The sequence below is a fragment of the Rousettus aegyptiacus genome, unplaced genomic scaffold (genome assembly GCF_014176215.1).
Source record: "Rousettus aegyptiacus isolate mRouAeg1 unplaced genomic scaffold, mRouAeg1.p scaffold_m13_p_3, whole genome shotgun sequence".
Lineage (NCBI taxonomy): Eukaryota > Metazoa > Chordata > Mammalia > Chiroptera > Pteropodidae > Rousettus > Rousettus aegyptiacus.
The window spans coordinates 37,774,943-37,786,500 of record NW_023416306.1 but is presented as its reverse complement, the minus strand read 5'-3'; the positions used below and the strand labels follow the sequence as shown (position 1 = coordinate 37,786,500).

Here is an 11,558-nt window from a genome sequence, read left to right as displayed (position 1 = left end):
ATAATATCTGCCCTGCAGGCTGTTGTGATAGTTAGAGAAGTAGGAGCCTGTGTGAAGGCATGGAGAGAGCAGCTCAATAGGTGTGAACCCTGCTGGAGCTGGAAAGTAAAGGACTGGAGCTTAAGCACCATTCATCTCTCTTGAACTGAGCTTATCACACCTTCAGAGACTCAGAGGTTGGGGGCTAGAGGGAGGGAGGGGGAAGTCAGTTTTGCTTCCTGCAGACATGGGAATCCTCAGGTTCAGCTTTTGCCCAGTGGCAGTTGTGACACAGTCATCTCCCTGATTCATCCTTCACCCCCATTTAAGCAACAAAACATCTGCTTGAAAAGGAATAAACCATGCAGGTGAGTTGGGTAGTATTTAGATTGCATAGTGTAATTAAATACCCACTTGTGGAATGGGTTTTTATACAGGAATGGAATAAGAAGGTAAGTTACAGAAGTTCTGATCTGCTTTAGTATTGACAAACTATATAACCTCGGGCAAGTAACTCCTTTCTGAGCCTCGGTTGATTAAATCTTCAAAGTGAAAACAATACCTTGTTTGCTTAAAGGCAGGGGAATGGAAAAGAAAAATCTTTTAAAGGTCCCTTCTAGAGTCAAGGAAAGTAAAGATTACATGAGTTTTTCTGAAGCAAAAGAGCCATTTTTAATAGTTTATTACTTATATATGATTTGTTTTATTAGCTTGGAGTATAAGTATTGTCTTAAATATTCAGACAATTAATTGTTCAGACTAGCTAGAAGTCCTGGTTCTCTCTCAGACACTCAGGGTGACTGCTGACATAAGGTGCGACTATTGAAGACAGGGGGACTTATACAGATCCTTATCATCCTCACACACTCAGCCATTTATCCCAAAGCACCCCATTAGTGCCAGGATGAGTAAGCCCTGAAAGGGTTGCCTATTTTCAAATGAACGTTCTTTCAGAATGAGAAACACCCACAACTCCCTGCCTCTGTGGCAACTGATGCTGAACCCCATCACCAGTACATGCTCCCGTTGACTTCATGGTGAGTTCTAGACAACCCTCCACACTGCACAATGTCTGCGTCCAGCCTATGGGAGGGGAAAAAAAGGCCTCAGTGTTCCTTCTTGCTATTACACTTAATTAGGGACCATCTCAAGGAGTTCAAACATTTTAAAGGAGTTATAACATTTTAATAGAGTTCTTCCAGAAACTTCCTTCATCTCTATGCAAATTTGTTCATTCTATTCTCAAACCAAGGCCACCCTTTCCAATAAAAAGCAATGGGTGCCTACTTGCCTTTTATCCTACTTGCCTTTTATCCATCAAGGTAATAAGGGAAATCCCAATAAAAAGATAGCTTGGCAATAGCCATCACTAAATATAGAGACAGCTGGCAAAGATAAGGCTCTGACTCATCAGACAAGTTCAGATTTTGGCACCCTCTTTGACACTGATGTACTAAATCTTTTAAAATAAGGAGCATGCTATATAGTTAGGTCCATCTTCTCATAGAAGGGAGGGTGGTGATAAATCGGTTACTGATCAAGTCAATCATTGATCTAGAAATGGATCATGTCCTTGATTTTCCATGATCATTGCTGTTCTAGTTGTATATTCAAAGTAGAGCTTGACATTTCTGAATTGCATAGGTGGCCTCTATTCAAATTAAAATTTACTCATCACTCATTGGTAGGGATAGGCAGTGGCAGTGTCAAAGGGATGAGTGCCTCCATAATCTTCATCAGCTGCCCCAAATAAAAATACTAGATACTCTTTAATATGGAAATAGATGCTTTCTTAATCTTAGGTCAAGTGTGACTAAGGGTACTTATAAACCATGTATTTGTCATTATCTTGTCACTCCCTGCTTACAATCCTTCCTCTCCCCGCAATGGTTTTCCATTACACCCAGAATAGAAAGTAAATGTCTTTATCAGATATAGGATGTTCCATGTGTTTTGGACCCATAGGTATGGCTATGACCTGATCTTACACTATTTTTACCCTGGCACACACCAATCTTTTGAAAAATCTCTCATTCACCACTTCCCAAATGGAGCCTTTACATTCAGCTGAAATTTGTTTCTTAGTGATCTCTGCCATGGCTGATTCTTTTTTGGCATTCAGGCCTCTGCTTAACTGCCACCTCCTCTGAGAAGCCTTCTACCACTGCCCATCTGTATGAGTTCCTTCACTCCAGTCATTCCTATCCTCCCACCATGCTTTATTTCTCTTCATAGGCACGTTATGTTATGCTGCTAATTATTCAACTATTTGTCTATGTCCCTTCATCAGAATGTAAGCCCAACAGGGAAGAGACTTTACTTATGCTGTTTACTGTATCATTCTGAGTCCGATCAGGAGATAAAGCACATGGGAATTTGAACAAAGAAAGTTTAATATAAGAATTATTAACTATGACAGGAAATGGGAGTAAAGAGGGATTGTGAGTAAGAAGTAAATAGAATCCTTAAGAATAAAGAAATGGCAGATATAAGGAGCAGCTGTTACACTTAGGGCTGAGACAGAGGACTCAGGAAAGAACCTTTCCAAGACCCACACACAACCTATGGCTGAAATCCAGATGTCAATTGAGAGGGCACACGTGGAACACGTGGACCCTGTTGGAAAGCTGCCTTCTAGAACTTGCAAGAAATCCATACTACAGAACTTACTGGAAATCCATCCTCTGGGGTGCCAGGGAAAGGTGTTTAGGGAGTTGTCTCATCAGAGGCACTCAGCTCCAAAATCACTTAAGGAAGCTGCTGGCTGCTGGGTGCTAGGGATCCACCACCTGTGCTGTAGGAACCTGTCTGTCTTGCACACCAGAAACCAGGAAGCATAATCATTTCCTTTTGTAATGTCTCTCCAGTGCCCTCTTACTGACAAAGCTTTGGTACCAGCTGTCAGAGAAAACTAAAGGGCCCAGATTCATTTTCAAACAGCAGACAAAGAGGATGCATTTGGAGCTGAGAGATAGTAAAAAGTAGCCACATTTACTGCTAAATTCCCTTATCTTGGCACAATAAATATTTTAGGAAAGAATGAATAATTTATAACATATAGCCTAAGTGAAAACAATGTGCTCGCTTGCATATATCGCTTTAAGAGTAGAACATCCAGGCCTAGCTTCTAACATGAATGCTGTTGCTGCGCCCCTCCCACATTGAAATTCTGAAGCTCTCCACTGTGTGGTAAGGATAGGACAAGCCTCAAGTGACTTCATATCTTGGCTCAACAGTTTGTGAGGAGCACCTAGGGAGAAGCAGAAGCGGAGAGTAGAAGAGACAAAAGCAGCCATGATCTCCATTCACTTTCTACGCTTGGTCCTAGGCTGAGCCACTGGTTGCTTCACTTTGCATCTTTCTAAGACATCATTGTGAACTATGTAGATTTGCTAGTAGGCAAAGTGTGAAATATATCCAATTGCTGCATTTTACAACTGGACTTAATTTAAAAAATAAAGAAATGTCCTGATTTATCTAACCACACTTATGTGACATACGTTGTCTAGAGAACTTAAGAGAAATGTGTCTGCTATAAGCTATTTGATATCTCTTAACTGAGCAATTTTCTCCTTTGTCCACTGACCCTTTCAATAGCTCTTCAGGTTCTGTTACTAGGATTCCCCATTCCCTGTCTTGAGAAATAACTGCACAGAATTTCAAGAAGTATGGCCCAAATGATGTGGAAGCTTTCTGACACAACATGATGTCATCAGCAAATATTTACTGAGCACCAGCTATGTGCCAGACATCCTTCTAGGCATTTGGAGTGCAGCCTTGAACACAACCAGGTCCTTCTTCTCTTGGAACTTACATTTTGCTAGAACAGATAACATGGAACTTCCTACAGAGGTGCCGTGAGTAATCTAACAAACTATTGAAAAGCTCCAGTGGGAGCAAATAACCAACCCTAGAATAAAATGTGGCCTTTGCTGGTGTCCTTAGAAAATTCACTGTCCTAGTGTAGAAATGATATCATTCAAGTTCTTGGGAATGTTTCAAAAACAGTGCTGTCCAATGGAAATATATGAGCCATATAAAGTAATTTAAAATTTGTTAGTATCTTGGTTAAATAAGCAAAAAGACAAAATTAATTTTAATTATACATTTTGTTTAACCAATTACATTCAAAATATTAGAATTTCAATGTAATCATTATAAGTTATTGTGCTATTTTACTATTTTTTTTTTTGTACTAACTCTTTAAAAATCAGTGTATGTATGCTTAACAGCACTCTTGTTTTGGACTGGCCACATTTCAAACACCCAACAGCCATATGTGGGGATTGGACAGAGGAAGCTCAGAAAACTGCCCATGGAGCCCTATATCCTCTGATTTTGGGGATAGAAGAGAAGATATTTGCTTAATTAAAACAGTCTGTAAACTCTAGTTACAAGATTTTAGTTAAAAAAGAAAAATTAGAGGAAGAAAAATTAGAGAAGGTGATGACCACCAAAGTCTCTCTTTGCCCCATCCATCCAGTGCCTAACACAGAAAGGGGCATAGAAGGTGCTAGTTTGGATATTAAGTCATTGATTTGTTCACTGGAGGCAAGGAATATCATTAAGAATGGTTGTCCATTAATGATGAACCATCCCGGCCAACATCTCAAGTTAGGTTAGACAAAGGACACTCAGAAATGAACATCCAAAACCCAGACCCTTAAATTAGCCTTCCATCCACTTGACTTTCTCCAAATTCCTCCCTCATCTAAAGGTTAGAGACTCACTGGGAAAGGCTGCGAGCCTCCAGGCTTCCCCTTAAACCCAAGAGCTGCCCCCAGCTGGATCAGGACTAAGGGCGAAGGCGCTGCCTGCTCAGGGTCTCCCCTTCTTGCCACAGAATCCTCCCCCATTTCCTTAGCTCCTTCCCTAATGATGCCCCTTCTCTGCCGTGCCCCTACTTTTCTTCGCCTGGCCTCTGCCCCCGGACAGAGCCCTTATCCCCGCGGTGGCTGACCCTCCTTCGTCTCTCGTAGCACATGCGACCCCCATTTTAATCGCGACAAACTTGATTTGTTCCTCAAAAATGAGGGAAAGGGAGGGACAGTTTTCTTCCTACTAAACAGGAGCAAGGGAGTATCTCGGGGAGCGCAGGTGCGTTTTCTTCCCAGGGCCGGGGACGGGCACACAGCTGATAATGCTTTAGTGCGGATCGACTGACAGTCTATGCGGGTGCAGGTGGCACCCTCGACAAAGTTTCTTTGGGAATCGGTCAACCCCGGCTCTGGGCCTACAGCCCCTTCCGGATATTCCACGGTTACGCCCCCGCCACCCTCAGGAGCCGTGTCTTGGGGCACTTCCTTGCACAGTTGCTTGGAAGAAGCGGCTCCGCTTTGGGGCTGAACGGCAATCACATCCACCTCGGAGCTCGGAGGGGCGCCTTCCCCATCCTCTCCCCCAGTTCCCCGCCCTGGTCAGCGTCTCGCAGCTCCGTCTCCGGCTCTAAACAAGAACAGGGGCCTGAATCCGCGTTCACACGGAAAATTATGCCGGCTCCAGCGGCGCGTAAAATTGATGTGAACCGAACGAAGTGGGATCGGCCCGATCCTCCTCTCTTGTCTCAACAGGGGTTTCAGCGCGTTACACAAGGCCGAGCTTGTCTCTTTAAGGAGACATTGGACCCTAATTAGTCCACATTCCTGGCGCGGCCGCGAACCAAAAGGACGAGGTGTTTGGGTTGGAGGGGGGCGAGTGGGAGGACCAGACTCGGAAGATCTTCTGACCAGCCTCTAGGCTCACCGCCCCCACCACCCTTTTTATTTTGCCGCCACCACGCCACCAACACCCAGTTCTGAAGATGCAGCCAGGGCAGCAGCAACAGCAGCAGCGGCAGCCACCGTTTCTCTCTGGCCCACGTTACTTTGATTGACAGCTGAACAAATGTTTCACCGGTTCGAACGCTCGCGCTAAGGAACGTCAGCCAAGGCGCAGCTCCGCCTTGGGCGGGCCATCTCCGCCCCGCCTCCTCCAATCCCATTCCGTTCTGTTCATTGGTCCGAGCTGCGGACGACGACCGTCCCCCACGTGGGTACCAGCTTGGCCCGCTCCTCCCCTCTGGCTCGCCATTTGTCAGCAGTGAAATGATGGGCAGTAACACAGAACAGCAATTAATGTTCAGCCGTCTCTGATTGGTTGCTGGAGACGCCTTCTGTGCCGGGGGTGGGCGGGGCGCTTGGAAAGCGCCCCAGAGCGGTCGCGTGGCGGGCCGGTGATTGTAGTCAATCTGGCCGAATCTTCAGCCGTGGTCGACAGGGGCGCACTACATCTCCCGGGATGCTCCGCGGTCCCTCCACGGACGGTCGTGAATATGTATCAGAATGTTAATGATTAGCCGATGCTAAATTTGGTCAAAGAAGTCACCTACACAGAGCGTGTTGTTAGAGCTGTTCTGAGCGGGTGTTTGGGCTGTTGGCTGCTGTCTTCCCCCTCTCACACACTTGTATATTATTTTGAGGTGGTGTTCGCGGAGTTTGAAAGGAGAGAGAATTAAAAAAAAAAAAAAGCCGCAAGCGTTTCACTCTTTTATTTTTATAATCCTCTTCAATTTGGGGTTAAAAAAAGAGGCAAGAAAACAGGAAGGAAGAAAAATAAGGAAATGAGATGTGGTAAAAGAAGCTAAAAGGTGCCTTTTAAAAGATCGTTGCTGTGAAGTGAAAAAAATCTCCAGAGCAACCAAAAAGCACCGCCGAGACCTCTTCCGAACCGAAGGAGTTTGTGTTTGCTTTTAGGAAAGAAGAGAGATCATTCATTCGGAGGAATAACAGCCAATTAAAAGACAAATAAAAAAAAGTTTGGAGTGGGACGCCGAGCAAGCGAGCGAGAGAACAGGCGGGCGGCGCTGCCGGCGGGCGCTGGGGCGCGGAGCTCGCACTTTCCCGGCTCGGGTGAGCGGCGCGGCCGCGGCGCCGGGGTCGGCAGACGCGCCTCCGTGGAGCGAACGTCGGTGCGTTGCCGCGGGAGACGCGCGCCGGACGATGCCCGCGGCGGGCCAGTGACGCCCGCGGGGAATGCGGAGCAGCCCAGCCGCCCGCACCCAGCCGCCGCCGCGCGTTCCTGCCTTCCGCGTCACGCGAGACCCGGCGGGGGCCGGGACCGCCCGAGCAGCCCCTCGGACCCGGCCGGCCGCCGCTGCCTCCTCCTCGGGGCCATTAAAGCCAATGAGCCGCGCGCCTCTGCCCAGCGCAGCCAACTAAATCGGTTTGGATGATTCGCGACCTGAGCAAGATGTACCCTCAGACAAGACACCCGGTGAGTGCGGGCAGCTGGGGGCACGGGCTTGCTGGGCGCTGGGGGATTCCCTGCGTCGCCCCTGGGCGCCGAGTTGTGTCTTCGGCCGCAGGGGCTTGGAGGGCGGCTCGAACCCCGTGCCCCACTCCTGGAGCCTCCAACCTGCCCCCCCCCCCCAGCCGCCCCGGCGCTGTGGCACTCTCGGAGAAGAGGTGCGGAGAGGCAATTGAGTTGTAGCCATTTTCTTATTGTTGTCTTTGAAGCCCTTGGAAGCCGCGCGGAGCGGTTAACCGTCCCCGTGCTGCGACTCCCGGAGGAGGGGGGGGGGCGGTGGCGGACGATGAAGGAGGCGCGACTCTGCGCCGGGGCGGGGAGGGCGCCCTCGGCGGCGGCGCGGCTGGTCCGGCGGCGGCGCGGGAGTGTGGGGCGCCGGCCCCTTGCGCTGCGGGCCCGGGGGACGAGCCAGCCAGCCAGCCAGCCAGCCAGCTAGCTAGCTGTCCCGCCGGAGAGGGTGGCGGCCGCATGCTTCTTCGCCCGACCTGACCGCGGCCGGACGCCATGGCGCGAGTCCCCCCGACGGGCCAGTTTCGATTCCGGGTGGGGAAAGAGTGGGCTCCGCGCGCCGGCCCCTCGGCACTCGCCGTTGGCGAGGGAGGGCAGCAGGATCTAGAACTGTGGTTCTGGGGGCCACCCCGAAACCAGCTTCTGCGGGGCTGTGCGGCGAGGGGGGGACCGGGAGGAGAGTTTTCATTGCTCTTTGCCTGCCTGAGCGATGACACCCCACCCCCCGCCCGCTAGCGCCGCGCGGTATGTTTTCTCCATCTCCCTGAGTTGCCTGTAATGTGGGCTAATTAAATATTTTATTATTGTCCTTAGGCACCGCATCAGCCAGCTCAACCCTTTAAATTTACTATTTCCGAGTCCTGTGATCGGATTAAGGAAGAGTTTCAGTTTTTACAGGCTCAGTACCACAGGTAACGATATTGACTTTAGCTGATCCTCCTGTTTGCTTAGCTCTTGTCTTCCCCCCCACACAAACACTCCTCCCACCTTTTTTTTTTTCCTTAAAAAAATTTTTTTTGGCTACTACAAAGCTATTATCATTTTTCCTTGTGTTCAGAAAGGGCAAGTCAAGGCCTCTTTTTCTTAGGCAGGTGTAAAGAAGTTAAGCATTCCTCCCCTTTTCCGTATATTAAAAAAAAAAAAAAAAAAAAAAGCCGTACAATCGAAACTGGGGAGACTTGGAAAACGCTTAGGCCAAACTTTCCATGTTGATTTATTGGGGCCGAGAGGTGGGAAGATTCTGGGCGTTTTGACTCCCATGATTCTTTATTACTCTGGGTTTGATTCCTTCTCACTTCTTTCTGCCATTCTGCTGAAATAAAAAGAGTCGCGAGCCCTGGGAAGTCGAAAGTGAGCGATTTTATTACTTATATGCAAAAGAAAAATGTTTTTCTAGAAACTATCATTAGACTTGGAGTGCCTTTGACATATTTTTCTTTCGCTGGCTTTTTAATGACGTGTAATTCTTATTTCATAAATGCAAGAACCAAAACAAGACACTGCAACCCAGTCCACACTTTGCCCCTGGGTGGTGGTATTCAACTTGTCTCTGTTTTGGAGGGAAAAAGTAAGACATCATTCATAAGGCATGCTTGATTCATATTTTCATTTATCTCTTAATGGAACATTAAAGAAAAAAACCCTTGTGACATTTTGGAGGACTTATTTATGTTTGGGTTTGTTCATTTTCTTGTCCTTGTTTTATTATGTGAATTTGGTGAATATTCATTTTTGGATGAGTTTCTGTAATTAAATTGGGTACACGGTTTTTTCCTTAAAACAAACAAAAATCCCACATTTGATTCTTATTGAAAGGACAAGTCTAGGCTGGTTCCAATCATCCCTTTCTCTTCTGCCTCTCTTTCAATAATGAGGGTGGTATTTGAGATAGTTGATTTCATGTTTTGTGGGTAATGATTTAGAGGAGAGAATGTGTATTTACATATGAAGGATGTTAAGTCAAGATCTGTGTCGTACTTAGATTTTCTTATGTTCTGAACAGCCTGAAACTGGAATGTGAGAAACTCGCCAGCGAGAAGACAGAGATGCAGCGGCATTATGTCATGGTAAGAGGACTGTGTCATAGATTCATAGCATAGTGCCTATTAGTTTGGGCTACCAAAAGCAAGAATACATTCAGATTGATGGAAGCTGCAGGATAGATCACAGTCACAGTGCCAGTGCAATTGAGGTTGTGGGAATGTGACCATTAGCAACCTGTAATTCCAGGATGTTATAGCTTGCCTCTGAAAACCAGCTTTGATTTGAATTTTCAAAAAGTTCAGCTGCATGGGGTCTAATTTTCTGCGCTTTGTTTTTATAGATTGTTAAAAAAAAAAAGAAAAGAAAAGCAAAACCTCATTTATGTTTTGTTTAGAGTCACAAGCAAAATGTTTTTTGTGTTAGTGGGGTTTTTTTGTTTGTTTGATTGCTCTTGGTCTAAACAATTTTAACCACTTTTCCTGGAAACTTAAAATTTCGATGTGTTTTATTTATTTTAAAGATAGGTATTACACTCTTATACTGGTTATTAACATTGATGGGCAACAAAAGCCACCAGACACTTTTTCAAAATTTCTCTATTAATGTTATTAGTGCCTGTGTATTGGTGCGTGTTTTGTGTATTTTCAATTTCTCTAGTGTTACATTGGTTCTAGGAGTTATACATTTGTTTTCTGTTAACTGATTTGTTCTGCCAGAATTTCTATAATGCCAGTTATACTATGTAGTCAAAAAATCAGATCTGTTTTTCACAAGTATTACCAAGCACATTTTTATGCTTGTTCATAAAGGCTTCAAGTAACTCATTTATTTCCTGTCAAGCCTTTTTCTTTGTATGAACATTAGCAGTACACTAAAAATGAGAAACTGAACACTGAAGTAGCATCACCTTTTTGAACAGTTCTTTCAAAGCATTAGCATTTGTGTGAGACACATTTTTGCCATTAATTTACCCGCTGTGCCCAGGAATTAGAGTCCATATGGTACCAAATTTTCATCAGACCTTTTTCATTCACTTGCTTCTAATGTATAAAGGCGACCGTAGATGTTAAGAATCCTCCGTTTGAACTTGAATTTCTTAGTTTTGTGAGTTATTCCTTTAGAGTCAGTGTCTTAAGTTGGCTGCTAGTTTATTAGGCTAAGATAATGGTAGAATGTTCCTCCTGATGTAACAGTATATGTATGGCTATTTGGATTAGGTGAGGCTTTTGTGTTTTAAGCATATTTGGGGGCATTTGAACAAACAAGGGAGATTGTTCAGTGAAAGGCACGATTACGAAATAATTGCTTTTCCTTCTTTGACAGTATTATGAGATGTCCTATGGGTTGAATATAGAAATGCACAAGCAGGTGAGTTATTTATTTTTTTTTTGTAACCATTTTAAATGACAGTAATACCATACACTTTAGAAAGAAGTACGCAGTTTTATTCTCCACATTTTTATGGTTACCTATATTTAAAGACTGTGTACTGGAGAGAATGCTATTTTTTTCAGGTGTGGTTCCCTATCTTTTTTGTATATTATTCTAATTTTAATCATTTAAAATTGTGATTTAAAATGTTTCAATGCATAGTCAACTTTGTACACTTTTAAAACCAGCATGGTAAATTTTAAAATAGGTCTTATTTTTCTTTTGAAAGAGTAAATTTATGTATTTTGAGCATTGCAAGCTTGTCTTATGAAAGAGCTTTTCTTGGAAAATATTAAAAATGGAAACTGTAAATTGCATGGAGACTTCGTTGGCTTGGTGTGAAGAAATGGATAGAAGGTGAGCTGGGAGGATCAAAATGAAATCTGTGACACTACAAAAGAAATTGATGTAAAATCCTTGTACTGTTCTCCCGAGGCTACTTAGTTGGAACTTACTCGGCACTGTAACTGTTAGTCCCAAACTTTGTGCAGAATAAATGAGCCTGAGGGGAGGATGTGATAAGGTTCAACACTGGGTCTTGAAATCTGGCAATTATTTCAGTCAAAAATAAGAAAAGAGATAATCATTAGTCAGAAAGCACGGAGAAATGTGATTCAAACAGCTTTTTTTTCTCCCCAGGAGACTAAATAAAATGGTTTAAGTTTCCTAGATAGAAAAACAGCATATGTATTAAACAATATTGTTCGGCAATGATAATTTCTCTAGGCATTCACTAGGTATTCATTTTTAGTAATTGCCTAGTGAAAGTGCTTCAGGTCTGTCTCAGCCATTTCAGAATAGGTGTGTATGTAAGTTTACTGCAAATACACAAGTGAAAACGTGCTGCTTTTCACGTCTTATAGTGGATGTTA

General features: G+C 44.7%; 1 protein-coding gene across 8 annotated transcripts in view; it reads left to right on the top strand.

Annotated features, from left to right (window-relative positions):
* Positions 1–6,319: 6,319 nt before the first annotated feature.
* LOC107503951 (transducin-like enhancer protein 4) overlaps positions 6,320–11,558 on the top strand; it is a 135,755-nt gene continuing 130,516 nt past the window's right edge. For all 8 annotated transcript variants that reach the window (XM_016132798.2, XM_036218318.1, XM_016132795.2 and 5 more), the window contains exons 1-4: positions 6,320–7,230; positions 8,086–8,183; positions 9,275–9,338; positions 10,579–10,623. In XM_016132798.2, coding sequence (XP_015988284.1) covers positions 7,186–7,230; positions 8,086–8,183; positions 9,275–9,338; positions 10,579–10,623 — 252 coding nt within the window. In that variant the 5' untranslated portion in view covers positions 6,320–7,185. The remainder of the gene's footprint in view (positions 7,231–8,085; positions 8,184–9,274; positions 9,339–10,578; positions 10,624–11,558) is intronic.